Source organism: Perna viridis, chromosome 4, assembly GCF_037379345.1.
Source record: "Perna viridis isolate PV_CMFRI_1.1 ecotype Kerala chromosome 4, ASM3737934v1, whole genome shotgun sequence".
NCBI classification, from domain to species: Eukaryota; Metazoa; Mollusca; class Bivalvia; order Mytilida; family Mytilidae; genus Perna; species Perna viridis.
In genome coordinates, this window is record NC_142448.1 from 25896725 (window position 1) to 25919597 (window position 22873).

Here is a 22873-nt window from a genome sequence, read left to right on the forward strand (position 1 = left end):
CACGACATTTTATTAAACTTCAGCAGATGTTTATGTCAGTCTTTTACATGCTCAGATCAAAAATAAACTTAAAAAAAAAAAAACGTTTTTATGTAGTTATTTTAAGATAAATATTGGAAATTGTGTTATTTTATCACATATTCTGTCTTTTACAAAATATCAGAGCGAGTGAACGTGTTCGATTTCAAGTTTCAACCACATGTGGATGTTCTAACATGTACAATTTGTAAACAAAACATCGTATCTCTTGGACTTTTTCATTGCATAGGCAAACAGGCAAAAAACTGTTGATGATTTATAAAAACGTGAACATATTTTGTATATTGATTTAAATGGCCTGTTGACTTCTGTGTTAAAACAATTCAATCCATGAATTAATAAACTACAAGTGATTCGTAGTTACATGCGCTTTCATTACCTCTGAAAGATCAGCTGGAAAATAGTGGACTTGTCAATCTTTTTTCGTAATTAATCAACAAATAAATATATGAAAATTCTATGAGTTACTTGAATTAATTCGTATATGCAATGGGGCTGCACTTGTACCATTAATTAAATTATGCAGTCAACTAATCAGTTACAGGTAAATCACAGTCACAGGTGGCTGCACATCGGCTAAACTTGACACACGCCTGTCAATTAATTTCCAATAAACAATTAGGAGACTGGTAGACAGGATGTTTATACACTAATAAAACCATGCAGACTGTTATTTATAAGGGATGACAATTTTTTTATGTACGATATTGGAAAATGGCTGTACATAGTCAATGACTAAAAAAAATTATTCGCTCAGTTTTAGTGGATACAAAAAATATATCTAGTAGTAGTGCAATATAAAACAAATTAATTGCAAGTAACTCATTTTAGTCCAATGGAACTGCTGACTGTTCTCTGTAAGTAGAGAAGTGTAACCTTGGTTCTCTGTCAGTGGAGAAGTGTAACCTCTGTTCACAATAATGCTGCATTACAGGAACACTCCTTATGGTCAATATGCATTACCTGCTGTGACTAGTTATCAACTGCAAATATAAAAAAGTTTGAAGGGCTATCTAGTATCTCCTCCATGTATATTATCAAACTGAACAGTTGGATTTTTCAAATGGGAAAGTACCCCCAAAAATCATCTAAAAACAATAAATATGCACAACTTCTATGAAATTGATACCTCAAAACTTAAAAAAAACCTGATAAACAGGAGGGCACACAGTTGGTATGTCAGTTCTGAAAAAAAACTACTTGAAGGTGTGTTTACACTTATTGAAGATGTTTCTCTGAAAGTATTTACCATCTTCATAAAAGTTATAGTTATGCATTTTATGAGTTTCACCATATCTGTCCCTTTTTCTATCCTAAATTTATCTTTGAAACATATCATTCTCCCTTCCTACCCAACTCATGAGCATTTTAAACCTTTGACAAAATAAAAAAGCTTTGGAGTAGTTCAGATAAAGTGGTAGACCTAGGGGAACGGATACAACTCTTACAAATCACAGGCATGTCTGTATTCAGCATTTTTTTTTGGACAACGTAACACTTTATTGCATTTTGCTGTTAACAATTATCATAGAGGTACAGCATTCTCTCTATGAGCCCTATAGAAATTAGTACTTCTAAGTTAGAGGGTAACTTATAAGCCTAAAATATATCTCTTAGTGTTAGTTTTACGAAGACTATAGTTTTACAATATGTAGATGACATATTAAAGTTATATGGTATCATAGGCTAATACGTTATCAATTCTCTCTAATATTTTATCCTTAACTATATTTATTTTGCTAGACTTCAACTCTTTTTTGAAGATGTTAAACACATTAACTTCCTTTGTTTTTTGTTCAGATATATAATATGCTTTATAAATAGATTATCCAACCAAAGTAGTTAAATAGTTAAAAGGAAAATAGCTTTTATCGGAAATTTTAAGTCCAAAAACTAAATGTGTAAGGCTAATTTGCATATCTAATTTTACAAGTTTGAGTATTTTAGATATCTTTTCCCAAAGATATCATCAATCTCATGCAAGCACAAGGTGTAAAACCACTATTAAAAGTCCCATTACTTTCTATGTTGAAATAAGCAATTTTCAAGGTCCCAATCTTTTTTAAAGTTTGTTAAAATGAACTTTAACAGGTTTTATCATAGAGGGGACCCTTTAAAGACTCTCTCATAAAATTTGCAGCATCCCTTTAATGGCTTCTAAGAGAAAACAGTGAAGTGAAAGTAGACAGGTACTAAAAATACTACTTTCCCTTTGGAAATTTGACTAATCAATTGGCTTAAGATCTAGACTCTAACAAATTATTCTCTACATCAGATTCAAAACTGTTGTATTCAGTGTGTACCTGACATGATAAGCTTTCAGATGATACCCAGTTTGCATGTACTAGCTAAATCACAAAAAAATATACAATGCATCCTAGGAATTACTTTGTTTTTATGGACTACTTTCTGGTATGTGAAGGCGAATGGTTCCCCTTAGCAGTGGTATTATACCACCAAAGTAACTTGGATTGATTTTATTCTGTTTCAAATGAAAGCTCGATAGGCTTTTGTGAAATTGAATAAAATAAAAACATATCACTGATTTCAAGAGTTATGTCCCTTATCTTAGGTTTACCTCCAGGTTTCACTGTATCTACTAGGCATACAATGTACATGTCTTACCTTTGTACTGTATTACCAATATCATCCATACCAATACTCAAGGAAAGTCACCATAGGTATGATACTCCTACAAATATGAATATAGTTCATTGAATATAGTACGTGGGCTGAGATAACCCCCTGTGCACCCCCCCTCATCAACTTAAGTATGATTTTCAAGTACCCTTATACCTCCCATTTAAGAATATTTTTGTCGCCAAAAAATTCACAGAAGCATTTTTGTGTTTTTTGGCTACTTTTTATACGTCGTTAAGGCAAAAATCCATTTTTCGTATTTTGATTCTACTAAATTTTTCTTCCTTCAAAACGAAGTAAACTTACATATGTATGTATCATCATATAGACCAATGTCTCAGCTTTACAATGGTATCAATACCGTTGCGGTAACACTTAGGGTGTTTGGGTAAAAATGAATGAAATGAACCCCTACCCTGCCGAAAAATCGCTTAAATCAGTATATTTTTCAATGTCAAAACCCCTAGAGTATTTATGCTTCAGTAAAAAATAGCTTATTTGATATTTTCTGTTTAGTATTATCACAATTTATACTTCTGGGGTTCTTTTGATGAATTTTGCTGATTTTCGTAGTCAGAATTTATCCAAAAATACAAAAAATTGGATTTTCAATTTTTCGGTCAAAAGTCACATAAATTCGACTCTTCAAGTTATTACTCAAATAAAACATCTCAAATTTGGTATCATTCAATAGATAATTTTATTTTCTACATAAATAAACCACGAAAAAATACGAAAGTATTTTGAAAAAATGGTAAAAATATTAATCCCTACCCCTAGAAAACTGGTCACAGTATCAAACAGAAATCTCATTCACATCATACCGACAGTGTAGAACTCAAATGTTAAGCATTCATAATTCAAATAAAGATGTACAAAACATATCTGATCAATTCAGGTGCTTAGTTCTTCCTTTTAGGGTGACAATTACTATAAAATCGGAAAAATGGGAAATTTCAGAATATCAGAATTTTCTTCTATATCACCCATTATCGTCTTTTTTTAGAATACCGTACTTTAAACAAGCTTTTATGTGATACAGCACATCAATATTATGTCTAAGCTTCAAAATGAGCCTAAGCAATAGATATTTGAAATTTTTCATGTCATGTTAGGTGGGAAAATGCCATCTCTACCCATGAAAAAAATGTCTCAACATGAATTTAAATGTTAATTTTTGGCAAATAAAGGGTATGCAATAGACATGTTGGGTTCTTTTTTTTTTAATTAGCGATGTCTCTAAAATATCTTCTCATTTCAGGCGCAATTTTTTCAATTTCAATATGACAATAATGAGTTTTTCACGAAAAGGGGAATTTTTGGAATTTAATATTTTCTTCAATTTCACATTGAAAAATACGCCAATTTAAGCTATTTTTCGGTAGGGTAGGAGTACATTTTATTCATTTTACTCTGAGTGTTACCGCAACTGTTTTGGTACTATTGGAAAGCTGAGACATTGGGCTACATGATATACCTAAATATGTTTAGTTGTTCACATATGCTTCCCCTGGAATGCTTAGACTGTCAAACAATGGAGTAATCGAAATCTTGGCTTTTTGACATTGTGGGGTACAAATATAAGCTTATACTGAAAAAGAATCTGAGAATATTCTTTGGCAACAAATTGAATCGGTAATGGGAGGTATAAAGGTACCTAAAAATCAACATGAAGTTGATGAGGGGGGGGGGAGGGGGTGCAAGGAGGACCCTCCCAGCCCATGGACTAATATCAATTTTTTTCCTATATCAGATCCCAAATCATTCAGAGACATTAAGATCAAGGGGGTACATTTACTTAAATCACCTATAGTCCATTTCAATGGCATTATACATTGACTGATTGACTGCATTTTAAAAGAATGATATTACATTTGGTGGGTGGACAAATTTAAAAGTTTACGAATCTGTAATTAATGATGCTAATGTAAATGCATACCAAATATATGACTGACCCAGCACAGGTGATTTATTTTTTAACATCAGAAAACTTAACATTAGAACTTAACAAGAAATTTTAAGGTCAAGACAACATAACCAGTACTGCAGAGGCATATGCATGAAACTAATATGGCATTGTAATATAGTGGTGCTAATGCAACTGCAGACCAAATGTAATTGACCCACCACAAGTGGTTCATATTAAACTGATGTAAGCAGAAAACTGAACATAAACACGATAGAAATGCTGAGGCTGGATATATAATATTATTTTAAACCTACAGTATCTGAATACTTACTACTTTTCTTGTAGACTTAGGTGGTTTAACTTTCATCAATTCTGACATCCCTGTCAGCCAATCACTAATACGTGTTAGTCTGGCATTACTCTCTTTCTCCATTGACTTGATCTTTCCCACCAAACTGGAAAGAAAAAATACGTCTATAGCCTCAAAAATTTTTTCAACTTTAAATTTATCATTACCAACAGTCTCAATGCTATACAAGAGGTGAACAAACCTTCATCATTATAGGCTTTAACTCAAGGTTATACACAGTTTGCCTAAGCCACATGATAAGCATACAACCCCATTTTGTTTAAAGTCATATACCCCTGAAGTAGAATTGAAAAAAAACAGGAAGATAAACAAATAAACTGTTATCACAATAAAATCTTTCTCCTGTCGCACATGATCCTTGCTATTCAATATTTGATAGTGATAGCAGAAAACTTAAAAAGAAATTCCAAAGTCAATACACCATGACTGCAGGGGCATATGCATTTAACAGATATGGAACTGTGACTGCATACCAAATATGATTGATCTAGCACAAGTGGCTCATGTGTATCTGACCTTATCAGAAAATCTTCAGGTGGATGCTGCCACAGAAGCCAGCCAGAAAAGCAATACCATAAACTCACCTTTTTGCCAAGAAGGGGAGACAATAATTATTGATACCCGCAATAGTTTCACATGTGGACAGATGGGCAGTATCAAAAGCTTGTATATCAAAACTGTTCTGCTAAAAAAATGCATTGAAATATACTATAAAATTAAAATATTATTTTAAACATACATACATTAAAATTTTTTTTAACCTACATACATTAAACAATTCTTTTATAACCTATGGAGATGTTTTTAGACTTTTATACTCTAACGTAGGGTTGTACCTTGCTTTCTCCTTTTGCAGACCCATCAAATTTTCTCTCATTATTTTTACTTCTCTTTTACTCTAGAAAAGAAAAAAAACAGTTAATTGGAAGAGGTATACTTGTTTACAAATCACATAAAATGTACAAAAAGTTTTCATTGATGTTAAAAATCGAGCTAATGAAATACTTTTCTGCACAAAGCCCTTTTATAATATATTATCTTTCCATTCTCATATCATTCATCTACCACTCATACATTACATAAAAACAAATTTGAACTGCAATATATCAAAAGAAAAAAATATATTGAATAGTCTTAAATTTTGTGCTTTTGAACATCTTGGCAGTAACCTTTGGTACAAAAGTTTTCCAAATCAGTTAAGAAAAGTACGCATGAGAGAGGTACGACAGATGGACAGATGCACAGGCAGACAGATGCCTATATTTATAAGTCCCATCCTGGCATTGCGACAGGGGACAGAAATCTTAGTGGACTATTAACTCTGATTATAAAAGTATTCAATACCACAAGTTTACTAATTACAACATTTAATGCATGCAATAAAATCTAACTGTTCATACCTTATATTTTTTATCCATAGATTTTGCAAACCCTCTCAAAATTGACCTTGGGTGATAACATTTTAGAATTCAAATTTAAAAAAAGCAAAGGTCATTAAACTGATTTCAAGATAATGGAGTCTTAATGTTGTTGATTCTTTTATATACAGATAGATAATGTGGAAAATTTTCTGTATTTTCGAAAAGTAAAAAAAACAAATCTGGTTTATTCCTAAAAATATGCTAAAGAATACTTATCTCATATTTGTTTGATTTTCACAAAAAAAAAAAAATGAATATTAGAAGTGGGGCACAAAAATATTTTTCCTGCTGTTTAAAAAAAAAATCCCTTTAAATTTCTTAAGGGCATTTTCTCACCATTTATATCCCTATGAAAGAGGGTTTTTTTATTTTTACCCTTAATATTTGTAGTTTACCTTATACAGTTTTATGTCAAAACTTCTCTCAAAATAAATTGTTAAATATAAAATGTTACAAAATATCAAACAGCATATACTAATGGAAAAACATTTCCAAGATGACAACACAAGATGCTCCCTATAACAAATATGATTTACCTTATGTATGTTTCATTAAGGATTAAACTGTCCATTCATGAAATGAAGGGGAGCTCAATACTTACTCTTGACAAATCACTTTTATCAGATTTAAAGTCTTCAATTCTGTTAATCTAAAAAGAAGTTTAATCAGCTTAAGGTAACTAGTAAAGCTCACTTGCTAACACCCCCACAACCCTCCCCAGGACAGCATGAATATAGGAAACCCCATAAGTCATGCAGTAAATGACTGGATTCTATGAATTAGCTTCTTGTATCTGAAAATAAATTATTTTTTTGTGTTGTATTTAAAATTATGAAATAGATCTGTGCATAAATCATTTCACATACATAAGAGTCATGCAGTTTCCCAAAATTTGAATTTACCTCTGTTAATAAGTTTGCTGCACTACACCATTAATCATACTTGTTCCCCTTTCTTCATGTTAAAATTTCACTAGGGAGCAAAATATTTAAAAAAAAAATGAAAAAAGAAAATGAATGTTTCTCCTAAGAAGATTAAAAATGATTAAAATCTCTGGGACTACCATTTGAGTAATTGTACTACGTATGAAAAGATGGATATATGTCAGTCAGAAGGCTTGTAGGCCAAAAACCACTAATTCCACTTTCCATAGGCTTCTATGCTAATTTCACAATATTCAATGGCTTCTTTGGACTTTACCTTAACTTTAACCTGCAGAGGACTATATATCAGCATGATTCTACATATGTCAGCTCACAATCCTCAGAATGGCATGTGGGGTTAGAAGACTTGCAGTGCAGTACTGGTCACCGGAAGTGAAGGGTCTATAAATAGCATGGGAAATCCCAGTGTTTTCACAAGATAGGGGTATATTTAAAAATCATTATGGAGATTAGGCTTCACATCACAAGAAGCAAAATGCACCTATAAAATGTACAGAGATGTTTTTCCTTTCAGAAACTGTTTAAATTTTTTAAATAAGATGAGAACTTTTTTCACAGCACTATGAGGAACAGGGGTAATTTCTGCGTAGGACTATTTTTGCGTACGTTTCAAATGCTCATTGGTTGAATTGTGGTCTGTAACCTAAAGAGTCACTTTTTGTCTTAGAAAAAATAAATAACTATACAGGTATCTTCCTACTCACATACTGAATGCATTTGCAAAGTTTCAGTGAAATGTGAGAAGCACTTTTTTAAATATTTGATTTTTAAATATAGGGTAACCAAGTTGTGTGAGCAAAAAAGTGACAATATTCTACCATACTTAAATGCATTAAATATTTGCAAAGAACTTTTTCTGACTTTTCAAATAAAAAATATCAATCACAATTTGTTTTTTAACAATATCAATGAAGAAATAGTTTTAAAAGTAATCATTTTCTGACAAATTGGTCTATTTTTAAAAATTTATTTCTGACATGCCTCCCCCTTTTTCTTGATCACATGTCAAAAATTCTAAATCTTTAAATTTTCACAAAAGGTGATATATTTGGCTTTAAATTTGTAAATACAGTGTTTTCACATTAAAACATGACCAATAAAGGGCACCTAAAGCAAAAAAAGTACTCAATAATGGATTTTCCATGTTGCCATAGGGGAATGCTGATATGGCCTTAACCGCAATAATGAAAGTGAGTTTCTCCTCATTTCTAACCTAATTTTTGCTCAAATCTACACAAAACTTGATTTCAAGTGTTTATTACCACCATATTTAGGTAAATATAGACCTCAAAGTTTAATATTTGATATTTTTACTAAATTTTCTACACTTTTTACAAGATAGGACATAAAAATCAGCAAAAAAGACCAATTTTCCATAATTTGGACCTATAACTTAAAAAAATGCATATTTTGAAGGATTTCTGTAGTGTATTCCTCTCATGGCAAAGTTAACAAGATCTTCAAGTAGTTTAAAGCTATTTCAAGAAACTTTTCATTTTGCCATGGCTTCATCTTAAGGCTAAAAACCACTAATTCCACTTTCCATAGGCTTCTATGCTAATTTCACAATATTCAATGGCTTCTTTGGACTTTACCTTAACTTTAACCTGCAGAGGACTATATATCAGCATGATTCTACATATGTCAGCTCACAATCCTCAGAATGGCATGTGGGGTTAGAAGACTTGCAGTGCAGTACTGGTCACCGGAAGTGAAGGGTCTATAAATAGCATGGGAAATCCCAGTGTTTTCACAAGATAGGGGTATATTTAAAAATCATTATGGAGATTAGGCTTCACATCACAAGAAGCAAAATGCACCTATAAAATGTACAGAGATGTTTTTCCTTTCAGAAACTGTTTAAATTTTTTAAATAAGATGAGAACTTTTTTCACAGCACTATGAGGAACAGGGGTAATTTCTGCGTAGGACTATTTTTGCGTACGTTCCAAATGCTCATTGGTTGAATTGGTGGTCTGTAACCTGTATAAAAATGAAGGGGGAATATAAAAAAATTATATTTTGTGATTGACTGATTTTCAAGTTGTGACATTTTGGTGGAAGAAAGTCGAGAGTTTAACATTGTGAATTATCAACCTTTTTTTTAGGCAGGGAACATTGGATAAAACACTGCTATCTATATAATAATGATCTATAGCTTACTGTTTTAGTTATTTCTTCTCTCACATAGGCAAGTAAACTGCTCAAGGCTTTCTTCTCTAATTTCTCAGTGCATGAAGCTCTGGAATTTTAATTAAAAAGAGTTATTAGTACTATAATCATAAAAAAAATCCTATTTTGTATGAATAAATAATCAACAGAATAAGAAGACAAGAGGCTCCCAGGAGCCTGAATCGCTCATCTGGTTAAAGTTTCAATAAATTTCAAAAGGAGTTGTCCAACAATTTTGACTCAAGAAGACTGGTAGGACTATCATAAGGATCATTTCAGTGGTAGAGAGTGTCTTTCTTTGATAGTTTTAAAGATATTGACAAAAACTGTAGAAAAAACCTGTCATTTTTCATCTTTTAAGGGCTATAACTCTTTCAGGAGTCACCTGACAACTTTGACGACTTTTGAAGGCCTTATAATAAGGGTCATTTCAGCTATATAAATAATTTTGCTAAACCTAACGGTTTTTGGAGATATATGCGAAAAATACTGTCTGACCCCTATGTTCTATTTTTAGCAATGGCCGCCAAGTTTTTCGACGGAACAAAAATCCCCACATCAGTTCTATGCACGATACCCCAAGGAACATTCATACCAAGTTTGGTTCCAATAGGTCAAGTGGTGTCAGAGAAGAAGAGTTTTGAAAAATTGTTAATGATGACAACGATGGACGCCAAGTGATGGTAATAGCTCACATGGCCTTTAGCCAGGTGAGCTAGTAAGTACATACTTGTTTTTCTCAATAATACTGGTGACACTCTCAAGGACAATGTCAAGGTCAATAACATTTTTTTGTTTCCTGGTTCTATCCAGCCCTCTATACATCCTTATTGATTGTTCTGGAAGTAAGTAATGCCAAAATAAATTAATCATGTGTTAACTATTATATCTAAAATAAAATGAAATAAAGATCAACTAACTTACATTCAATTCATCCATGAAAACCAAGAGTCTATGAACAACGACGATGTAATGGACGACAGCACAATACCATTATATAACCACAATTTTTTTGGCGGATGTATAAAAATATTGGATACAGGCACAGGCACAGATATATTGTTAATTTTAATTATATTTCAATATATGACTGATTAATTAATTGTCGATGTAAATGTCCATATTCAGAAATGTGAAGCAAATCATGATGAGAATGTTTTATCAATGGAACAGACCCCACTTTGTACAAGACGCACAATCTGGGACAGTTTTATATCTTTGCTCACAGAAACACCAACTGATAGGTAGGCAAGTCACCACACAGATACATTATTTGTACTCATTCTACCTTCCATATGTATATACCACATCACTGTCAATAAAGCAAAGACTACAAAAACTTTTGGATTTTTTTTTCAATCTAATTAAAATAAGACCTAACATTTGTTCCATTTAGTCACTGCATGTATAAAGAGTGATCAAGGGAACCAAGGTTATAGCGGTAATCAAAAGAATGCAATCCAGGGACAAAGACCAGACATGGAAAACAGACATAAACAACAAAGAACATAAAGCAACTAAAATCATACATACAAAGTAACAAAAGCAAATGAGCAACTCGGACTCCACTAAAAACTGATGAAAAAAGAATCTAGCAACACTACATTTTACTTTCTGCTCTGATGACCTTTCTGTGTAGCCAATCAGATTTTATCTTTCGTGATTTTGAAAGCATTATGCAAAGGGAAAATCGCCAGGATTCTTAAAAGGTCATCTGGACAGAAAGTAGAATGGAGTGTTGTTAGATCCTACATGCAGTGACTGAATGAAACAACTGATACTGTAGGTCCAATATCAGGAAATTCACATATCCAATAGGATACACCTATTTGATATATGAATTTTCAACTACTTCAAATACATCTGACCATTTAATCATATGTACATGACTACATGGTATCAGTATAACTTAATACCTTGGTTAGCAGTTTCTGCATCTTCAGAAACAATGCGGACTTTCTTCTTCACACCATCAGATTTCCTTCTAGGACCAGAAGGAGTTATTATTACCTAAGATTCAAAGATCAAATCAATAAAAGATCAATCAGTTCAAGAAGTACTATGTTTTTTATAGTGATATATTGTATAGCTTGGTGCTTGTACATGTACTCTATAAAAGAAAAAAAAAACTTTTTTATGAAAAACTGTGCTGAAGCACATGATATGCCTGACCATAATTTTTTTTCAGTACTGAAAGTCACATAAAATTAAATACTATTATAAATCAGAAAAAAACTAAATTAGAAAACAATGGCAGTATGAAAAATAAGATTAATATCAGCTTCATTTCATAAAAAAACAAACATTGTAATAAAAATATATTAAAATCCCTCTGAGCATTTATTTCAGCTAGAAAATGCTGAAAATAAACCATTTCAAATTGAGTGTTTTTTTTCAAATCCTTCCTCAGCTAAAATGATATCTAGTTCGGATTTGAATGCTACCCTAATAAAACCATGTTACTTATTGTTGGGGTTTAATGCCGAGCAGCAATATTTCAGCTATATTCAAGCCATGAACATGAAATGGATGACGTGAAATGATGATGAAATGAAAAATGGAATGGGACACAAGGACAACAGGGTCGACAGGTTGGAATTGCCACTGGAAGTAGGAAGAGGTGGGTAGAATTGGGCAATTTAGCCTCCTGCAGTGGAGCACAAAGGCTCCTACATCAATAGAATACCACAGCAGGGTTCTTTTACATGCCAGGAGCATGGCACTTTTCCCAACAGGGTGTGCCACTATGGTTTGTGGTCAGGTTTTCTGTATTATGGCCTGAGGACCCCAGCATGAAGCATGCCAAGGTAACCCATTCCACCACCTGGGTCACACAACCCAGTTGCTCTGTGGGCAGTGCTCCCTAGCCCCTTGCAAGGGTACTGAGCACTATTTAGTCACCTTATATGACAAGCTTAGCTCTGCTCTGGGCATATTCCTTTGACACCGGACCCACATAGGTCCTTATACTTTAGAAAACAGGAAATACTTATTCTTACACTTACAGATGTTGGCTCCTTCGACTTCTCTGGCAGCAGTTTATTTTGACCTATATCTTCAACTGATTCTTGACCCTCACTGTCAGTTTCCATTTCATCATGATCTGTACAATGTGATTCATATAAAGTCTCAGCCCCAAGCTGTACATCAGAATTCTGAGATATGGACTCTACAATTGTTTTTGTACTTTGATTCTTTTCTGATTTTGACAATTTTTCCAGCCTAACCAGTTTCAGACTTTTATCTGCTGGCAAGCTGTCATTAAATCTCATTCTCTTCACAGTTGGAGCTTCAACTTGAGTGTCACTTCCTGTTACTGGTATGTTCATATCTTCATTACTGGAGATTTCACCAACTTTATCACTGGTAATCTGCTTTCTATTTAATGAAATATTTACTTGGTGTTTTGCAATATAACTATCTTCACTGCTTGCAAAAACATCCTCTACTGATTTGTATCCTTCTGCTGCCTCTTCCTGAGATTCTGACAAAACATGACTATCTTCATAAAAGTCAACAACCTCCTCTGTAGAGGTAAGATTATCAAGAGATTTTGATGCGTCATTTTTATTCTCATTGGCACTTCTTTTTGTATCATGTTCAATTTTACTTGTCACTTTCAGGGGAGTGACCTTGACATTTAACTGATATGGGAATTTGACCTTATCTGTGACTTGACCTTTTCCAATAGCATTGTCTGAACCTTTCCCTTGTTCATCTATAAAGTCATCTTCTAGATCATCTACTTCTTCGGATTGTTCAACAAGTATATTCTCAGCTCTTATCACCACAGGATTGACGGCAGTGCTTATGTGCTGTTCATCAACATCCCTAAATCTTTTGCTTTCCTTTATCCCATTTTGCAGATTCTTATTTGAAGACTTTAGCTTATTTAATTCCAATGGTTCCTCGGTCTCAGTATCTGGAATCTCTGTGGATAAAACAACAGTAGTCCCACTACCTTCCACATCATCAATTATAATATTTCTTTTCACTTCTTTCATCTTTTTTGAACTAGACCTCAGTTGTCTGGGTACCTTGGGAACTGATTGAAAATGACTAGGTTGTTTCCCCTTATAAATTAATGGTGAATTTGTGTTGGATTCGGATTTTTCTTCCCTTTTCTCTGTCTTCTTGTCAGTTTCTTCATTGTTTTCTGACTCTTCTTGGCCGCTTTCTTCGCTATCAGTTTGGCTGTTTTCTTCTCTTTTACTTTTATTACGAGACATACTTCTGTTTCTTGGACTGATTGATATATTTATAAGCTCAGCATTCTTACTATTATTTACATGTCTTTTTTTTGGAGATGTCCTTAAAACCTTGTGTTGGGTGATATCTTCCATGACATCTCTATTAGTAGAATATTTACTTTGACTAATTACAGGGTCCATAGTTGGTAGTTCAGAATAGTCAGTACTGAGTTCACCAACTTCCTTAATCTGACTTTGTTTTGAACTTTCTAGTTGATCCACATTCAATTTTTTTCTTGGGGATCTTCTTATTGACTCTTTTTCTGACAAGAAGGAACTCTCTGATACAACTTCAGATTCACAATTATCTGACCTACAAACAGGTCTTTTCCTTGGTGATCTCAAGGACTTGGATTGGCTGTCATTTTCAGTGGTACTTTTATTCAAATGAATTTTAGATTGACTTAAAACAGGGTCCATAGTTGGTAGTTCAGAAGAGTCAGTACTGAGCTCACCAACTTCCTTAATCTGACTTTGTTTTGAACTTTCTAGTTGATCCACATTCAATTTTTTTCTTGGGGATCTTCTTATTGACTCTTTTTCTGACAAGAAAGAACTCTCTGATACAACTTCAGATTCACAATTATCTGACCTACAAACAGGTCTTTGCCTTGGTGATCTCAAGGATTTGGATTGGCTGTCATTTTCAGTGGTACTTTTATTCAAATGAATTTTAGATTGACTTAAAACAGGGTCCATAGTTGGTAGTTCAGAAGAGTCAGTACTGAGCTCACCAACTTCCTTAATCTGACTTTGTTTTGAACTTTCTAGTTGATCCACATTCAATTTTTTTCTTGGGGATCTTCTTATTGACTCTTTTTCTGACAAGAGAGAACTCTCTGATACAACTTCAGATTCACAATTATCTGACCTACCAACAGGTCTTTTCCTTGGTGATCTCAAGGATTTGGATTGGCTGTCATTTTCAGTGGTACTTTTATTTGAATGAGTTTTTGATTGACATAAAACAGGATCCATATTTGGCAGTTCAGAGGAGTCAGTACTGAGTTCAATTTCTTGCTGAATTTTCGTTTGTTTTCTTCCAAGAGGTCTCAAACCTAAAGTATCTAGTATATCAACCTTTGACCTTTTTCTTGGGGATCTTCTTAAAGACTCTGTTTCAGACAAGAGATCATTTTCTGATGTATTTTCAGTTCCATCTTTAGCCTTCCCATCATCATTTTTTGTGGTTTGCTGTTTTGATGATGTAACTCTTTCAGTTTTATGTTGCATATCTTTTTCTTCCGTCAATACTGTCTTTCTTTGTGTCTTATCGAATCTTTTACCTTCAGCATTTACAGTTGACTCTATGAGAAGAGATTTTTCAAGTTTTTGTGTCATATCAGGCATTTTCCTTGAAGATCTCCTCACCTCAGTAAGTTGATCAGTCTTTGACAACACTAATGAGGCTGTGGCAGGACCAACATATTCATGTGAAATTTGACCCTGTGTATCTAAATTTTCTTGTCTAAGCTTTTTCCGTGGTGACCTTCTTAGTTTTACTGCTTCAGAAAATTCACTTGTAGAAAGTAATGAATCTTGATCAACCGGCTGTGTTTTCTTAATTTTTTCTGTGCTTTCATTCAAAGGTACTAGTTCCGGTTGTTTCCTTGGCGATCTCCTTAGTGGTTCAATTCCTTCCTGGTTAGTTTCCTGTGAACTACTACTTGAACCTGTTTCAAAACTACTGCTAGGAGGAACAAGTGGGTCAGAATTCAGGTCACTGCTGTATTCATTCTCTAAAATGAAATAATGAATGAAACTATTAAGTTTTAGTCCCACCTTCTTTACTGTCATACTCAATTACCCAATATTTAAAAAGGATTATCACCATATATGTGTCAGTCTGAGATTCTGTGTTTGAAAAGTTGAAAAAAACTTGAATTAATGTTGAAGAAGTTTTACAAATTAGAAATTGAAAGGATGCATTGATTCTTTTGTCTTTTCAAAACAAAAAAATATATATATATATCGATTTATATACATGATGTCATAGTTTTTTTTATCATGATATAAAATTGCCATAGCATAGCACTAACTGTCAAAGGTTCAAAAGGACAGTAGGTATACCAAAGCACTGAAATTTATACATTGTACAAGAAGATGCAAACTAGACTTTAAAGAGCCTGAATCACTTCCCTGGACTGATAAGCAACATTCTTTTTTTGTAAAAGCGGCCATGTTTTTTCTTGGATAAAAATTCCTGATGCAATACCTAAGGAAATATGGTAACATATCAGTTTTCATTGAATTCTGTCCAGTACTTTCTGGGGAGAAATTTTTGAAAGGAATTCTATGAACAAGAAGCTTTTGAAGAGCCTGAATTGCTCATCTGGCAAACAATGCCCTGTTAACAGGTAAGTAAAGGTATCATTAGCTGTTATACATTTGCTGAAAAGGAACCTAAAGAGAAGATAAGTTATGGCTATACAACATTTTAAGTCAACTCAGGGGACCATGTTTACAAAATAAACCAAATATCGTTGAAATCAAAGCAGGTATAACAAGAGGCTCCCAAAAGCCTGAATCGCTCACCTTCTTAAATTTTTGCCTTTCAAGGGCGATAACTGACAAAATGTCTGACAATTTTAACTCCATGAATACTTTGGTAGGACTTATCATGAGGATCATTTCATCAATCGGAAGTTCCATTCAATCTATTTTAGTTTTCAAGATATTGACTGAAAACGAAAAAAAACGTAATTTTTTGCCTTTCAAGGGCAATAACTCCTATATGGAGTCGTCTGACAACTTTGATGGCTGCAGACTTTTGTAGGCCTTATAATAAGGATCATTTCAGTAATTGAAAGTTTCATTCCATCTATCATAGTTTTCAAGATATAGGCTGAAAACTGTATCAAAAAATGTCATTTTTCAACTCTCAAGGGCAATAACCATTACATGGAGTTGTCTGACAACTTTGATCCCTGAAGACTTTTGTAGGCCTCGTAATAAGGATATTTCAGCAATTGAAAGATATTGGCCAAACCTAACGGTTTTGGAGATACATGCAAAGAACTACTGTACAACTCCTATGTTCTATTTTTAGTAAAGGTGGCAATGTTTTTCAATCAATCAAAAATCCATGAAGACGAATGCCAAAAGATGCCAATTGCTCACATGGCCCTAAAAAGAATTATCAAAAATGAATGAAAAATAAACCTTCTACATCATTTTAAATTAACACCCATTTCAACCCTTTTTTGCATAACTGTTGTGGCCAGCATTCCTTTTTTTAACAGCAAGCTTCGTCTAGCTGCAAGTAAAATTTCATGACATTCGGATCACTACAACTTTAGTTCTGAGGTCTAATGGTTTTACACGTATATTCAAAGGATTAAATTTTATAGCCTAAGAAGAGCTTGTCTACAAAATAGATGAAATAATGGACTATTACTAATATATTAAAAAATATGTAAATAACTCTCATCAAGTTATACAGTACCTTCAGGAACAAAGGGTATTTCTTCTGTACCTTGGTCCGATACATTGCTTAACCGAGAACTTTTATACTTAGTACTTTCATTAACCAGCTACAAAAGTAATGAAGGATATTAATTGCTGAATATAGCTCTTTATTCTGTACTGAGTAGATTATCAGATGTTTTCCAATCATGATACTAGTAGTTAAATCACAATATTTTATTTACAAGATTGGAGAAAATTGATAATCCAGGAGTTATCTTATTCTCTAAATTACAATTGAAATTCAACTTCTACAAACCTTTGTATATAATCTCACAAAGCGAAAACCATTGGTTTTAATATTGTTACTACAGAATTCAAACCATTCATCTGTCAAAAATGAAAACTCATATGCGAAATATTAGTACATTTGTACATTTGTATTGATATTGGGTTGAGAGATGGTTAAACTAGCTGGATATTAGAAACAAGAGGCTCCCAGGAGCCTGAATCACTCACCTTACATTTTTGCCTTTCAAGGGCGATAACTCTAACAAGAAGTTGTCCAACAATTTTGACTTCATGAAGACTTCGGTAGGACTTATCACGAGGATCATTTCATCAATCGGAAGTTTCATTCAATCTATTATAGTTTTCAAGATATTGACTGAAAACTGAAAAAAACGTAATTTTTTGCCTTTCAAGGGCAATAACTCCTATATGGAGTCGTCTGACAACTCTGATCCCTGCAGACTTTTGTAGGCCTTATTATAAGAATTATTTCAGCAACTGAAAGTTTCATTCCATCTATCATAGTTTTCAAGATATAGGCTGAAAACTGTAAAAAGAAAAAAGTCATTTTTCAACTCTCAAGGGTAATAACCATTACATGGAGTTGTCTGACAACTTTGATCCTTGAAAAAATTTGTAGGCCTTATAATAAGGATATTTCAGCAATTGAAAGATATTGGCCAAACCTAATGGTTTTGGAGATATATGCAAAAAACTACTGTACCCCTATGTTCTATTTTTAGTAACGGTGGCAATGTTTTTTACCGATCAAAAATCCAAACAGTCATTTTGTTAAAGATGCCTAAAAAAGAAAAATACCAACTTTCATTGAATTCTGTACAGCAGTTTTTGAGAAGATTTTTTTTTTAAAGTAATAACATCAAAAATAGCAAAAAATGTCCAAAAAGGGCAATAACTCCAACATGGGTCAACAGATTATCACCAAAATTTGACCATAGATAGATTTCATCATGCTGAACACTTTTATCAAAATTGGCTACTAAACATAATGATTTTGGAGATAAATGCAAAAAATCTGCTGTCTGACACCTATGTTCTATTTTTAGTAATGGCAGCCATGTCTTTTAACCGTTCAAAAATCCAGTCATTTTGTGCAGGATACTCTAAGGAACAATTATTATTAGTTTCATGCAAATCTATTCAGTAGTTTCATAGGAGAAGATGTTTGAAGAAATTGTCAATGATGACGATGGACGCCAAGTGATGGCAATAGCTCACATGGCCTATGGCCAGGTGAGCTAAAAAGTGAATATTTGATGCAAAATTATCCCAAGTTGAAGAAATTAAAGATAATTTTAATAACTATGAGAAAATATTTACCAGTATCTAACAGTTTTGAAGTATTGCCTATAAAGGTTCATTAGTGAGATTATGTCTTTTCCAATTCAAAGTAATACAAGTTATATATAAAAACAAATTCAGTGAACCAAAACCCGGGATTGGAACCTTCCCTTCTTTGGAAAACATTGTTAACTTTGTACAAAATTTAGGCAAAATGAGAAAATAATAGCCTGGAACACCCCTTGTCAAATCTCTAGATCCACATCTGCTTCGTCTTCTGGAGGTGTGGTGTTAAAATGTGAAGAAAAAATGTGTGCTCTGGCATCTGGTTTGTCTACACAAATATTAAAGTAAATGTACCTCTGCTACAGCGTCCGCACTTCTTCCAAAAGTCCATTTTCTTACAGTGGTTTCTCTCCGTCTACAACCATAGTAGGAAATTTAAGTAAAGAATGTTTTAATAACTGATAATCAACAAAATTCAAAGAGCTACCTTTTTGTTAAAAAAAGGTAAGGTACAAATTATGACTGCAAGCTTATCAAGTCTTTTGTTACTTGCCTGTGACTAACAAAAAAAAATAAATGCCAAATTTCTGCAATTGTTTGTTTTGTTTTATAGTTTTTTTTTAAAATATAAAATCAAATAAATGCATCACATATTTCCTTACAGTCCTGCAATTGACTTCTGCTTTTTTTTTAAATTTAATATCTAAATGTAATGTAAGAACAATTAACTTCATGGTGACTTCAAACAAGCATTCAAATTGATTTAAAATTTAAGATTTTTTACTAATAATATGTATATTGTATTTCAGGAATAAGATAAAAAAATAAAAAGGAATAAATGAATAAAAACTGACGGACACAGCACCTTCTCAAACTAACATCCAGTGGACAAATAGTGACAGACATAGGCACTTATTTCTGACAATAGGGGTTCGCCATCTCGTACTTCCTAGGGAGTTTAAAATTAGAATCTCTCACTTAAAAATGAAAGATTTGTGGGAAGTTTTTGGTTAAAATTACTGTTATCTGTGAAAAACTACAAAATAATTGAGGTTTTCCATGAAAATTTGCTAATATATAAAAAAATGTCTCAAACATGTAATCAAAAATCTTCCACATGATCTGTTCCAAAAGTTAACATGTATGGTAGAAGCAGTAAAATGTTAATATCAGTGAACAGACGTGTGCAAGTTAACAATAGACAAATACTGTAAGATCTTTCTTCAACTAGATAAAGTGATGCCCCCGCATTTAACCTTCATACAGCTATATCATAACTCATAATTGTAAAAAGCACTTTGTCAGATGTGTTATTGTGTCTGTGAAACACAAATGATGCCCCCGCATGTGGTTTTGAGTAAAGCTAAGCATAGCTGAACGAAACTTAAACTCAATCTGTAACTAATCATGACAGACTCACATACCAAAAACCAGTCAAATATCTTCAAGCATTTACAAAAAAAAAAGTGAAAAACTATTATTTCAATACAATTTTTAAAGTGCAGGGCCCATTATTTTGGTACAACTCAGCGTAGAAGAATGAAACTTATACTCGATTTGTAACCAATCATGACAGACTCACAAACCAAAAAGCAGTTCAATATCTTCAAGGGTTTACAAAAAAAGTGCGGAAAACTGTTATTTTCATAACATATGTAAAGTCCAGGGCCCATATTTTTGGTAAAACTCAGCGTGGCGGAATGAAACTTTAAATTATTCTGTAACTAATCATGACAGACTCACATACAAAAAATCAGTTCAATATCTTCAAAGGTTTACAAGAAAAGTGCGTTAAACTGTTATTTCCATGGAATTTTTTAAGTCCAGGGCCCATTTTGGTAAAACTCAGCGTAGCGGAACAAAACTTTAACTCGATCTGTAACTAATCATGAAAGACTCACATACAAAAAATCAGTTCAATATCTTCAAGGATTTTCAAAAAAAGTGTGGAAAACTTATGGGATGGACAGAATTATGGACGGAATTACAGACAGTATTGCCAAAAATAGTCTTTTAGCCTTCTACGTCTGGAATCTTGACCCTATTGGCCTACTGTACTAATTTCACAAGAATCTGTTTAAACATTAGAGAGCACCTTAATTAGCTATCCAACCAGTTTTCATAATGAAAAATACATCTCTCAAAAGTCATTTTTTAGCTCTTCAAGGGCAATAATCAATCAATAGACCTTTATGAAAATTTCGGTATAGGTCCATCTCACCACGCTGATCAATTTTACCCCATTAGAATTAGAACTAAACTCATTGATTTCAAGTAATCCAACAAATCCTGAATTTTTAAGCAAGGGTGGCCATATTTTTCGAATGTCAGATAAAAAATCTCCATACAGGGATTGTTAAGGTTATCCTAACAAACATTAATGAAGAAGGCTGGCAAAGCTTGTTCCTTTTCATTTTGAATATGACAGACATGATTTTGGAAACCGAAATCTAACAGACAACTTCATAATTCCTATGAAAAATTATGTTTCTGCTACCATTCCCTTCCAAAAGTAACATACTCCGCCAGTCTCGTCTCAGGCCACTTCACATGTATTATGATTCAAAATGACAACAAAGCAGGGTCTCTCATGAAAAATGATCAAAACTTCAATAAAAAATGTAATTTTTATAGCAAATATGGTATCAGGAAAATAATTCTGGAATTGAACTAGGTATGTGTGACATGCACAATTTTAACTTTGAGCATTTGCAGAGAGTACTCCATGGTACCCCTGAATCTCCAACTTTTTGTATGGCACATCGTTCTGACCCGAATCAAACATATCAATAGACTCTTTTGTGGTAAGTTGGTGAGCATGTTCAATATACACTTTTGTGAGGTAGAGCTTGGGTAAAACAAAAGAATTTTGGATCTCCTGTACTTGGCGATCACAAAACTGGTACAAGAAAAATATTCCAGTATTGTGATTTTTTCAAAATTTTGTACAATACTGGTATATTTTGCAGACATACCCATAAAATGTTTTCATTACAATTAAAAAAGATGTTTTTTTGGGGGGGAATCACAATACTGGTACAATACTGGAATATTTTTTATAGTATACCGGTATTGCAATCACCAAGTACAGGAGATCCAGAATTTTCCTCTTAGAAGTGTTTACTAAGCATGCTCTACGCATACTCATCGACTACCCCACAGCCACAGGTAGCACAAAAGGGTCTATGCAGCCTATAGTCTATATCCAGATGAAAAAAAGGAAGGTTGCAGGGTAAGTAGCTGCAAAATCGTAGCTCTAGATCTTTTTTTTTTGATTTTGCGATCTAACGTTAAGAAAATACAAAAAAATAGTTAGAGCTACGTTTCGCAGCTACACTGGTGAGTGTAGTACAGGGTCACTGTCAGGGTAAGAGGAAATTCGGACTATGGGGTTGTAATCTTTACAGCATTTCCTCATATCTGTTTATTTGGAATACATACGAAAAACGTTTCTGAAAAGGTACAAGATTGTCTTTTGAGGGTTTAAATGTAAAAACTGGATTGGACATTTCGTTGAATATTCCCGCTATTTCGTGTTCGCATAGAAAATCTTCCACTTTTCTCTATTGGCTCGTGACAGGAAACCAGTTTATAATGCGTTACAATTTTCTCTCCAAAAAAGGAGAGTTAAATTATCATCTACGGATGATTACCACAGAAGAGAATGAATGAAAAATAAGACCTCAATGTTCAATATTTAATTTTCAAAGGGACATTCCGTAATCAGAAACGATGAAAGTAAAATTTTTACCCTTTTCATATATCACTTTCATTAAAAGTAGACCGATATTGGCCGCACATCTGCACCTACCCATTGAACTTAAGTTGCCCCCCTCCCCGTGGATTTAAATGTCTCTGGTAAAATGAACATCACTTTTGATTACGACCGGTTTTTTATCATTAGACAGGAGTGTGTTATATTGAGTCCTTGCATTAGATAACAAATCTCCGAGTAAAGTTTTTTAGCCATAGGCTTGCATTTAAAAATATGCAGCCAGGCCTATGTTCAAACCAAGATGAATAAAAACTACAATAGGAGGTAGAGATATTTCCATAGTCTTAACTGAATTTTATAGGAGAGTTCGCCAATCTCATTAGTGATGTCATATTCACTAATTTGCATA

At 33.2% G+C, this 22873-nt stretch overlaps 1 protein-coding gene across 1 annotated transcript; it reads right to left on the reverse strand.

The window, feature by feature from the left end:
* Positions 1-392: 392 nt before the first annotated feature.
* Positions 393-22327, reverse strand: LOC148619490 (uncharacterized). Its single transcript, XM_088579408.1, has 12 exons — positions 22191-22327; positions 19104-19164; positions 17191-17278; positions 12501-15484; positions 11412-11505; positions 10226-10334; positions 9487-9565; positions 6981-7028; positions 5795-5856; positions 4920-5043; positions 2665-2731; positions 393-1022 (listed from the first exon to the last, which is right to left on the reverse strand). The coding sequence occupies exons 1-11, from the start codon at positions 22256-22258 to the stop codon at positions 2702-2704; spliced, it is 3747 nt and encodes a 1248-aa protein (XP_088435534.1). The 5' UTR covers positions 22259-22327; the 3' UTR covers positions 393-1022; positions 2665-2701.
* Between the last annotated feature and the right edge of the window lie 546 nt (positions 22328-22873).

Excerpts from the sequence above, each read along its gene's own strand:
- LOC148619490 (XM_088579408.1), bottom strand. The coding sequence starts at position 22,258 with ATGTCCAATCCAGTTTTTACATTTAAACCCTCAAAAGACAATCTTGTA. Across the intron at positions 17,279-19,103 it reads GTGCGGACGCTGTAGCAGAG|CTGGTTAATGAAAGTACTAA; the intron begins GTACATTTACTT and ends TTACTTTTGTAG. Across the intron at positions 9,566-10,225 it reads AGTATTATTGAGAAAAACAA|AGCTTCATGCACTGAGAAAT; the intron begins GTATGTACTTAC and ends TTAAAATTCCAG.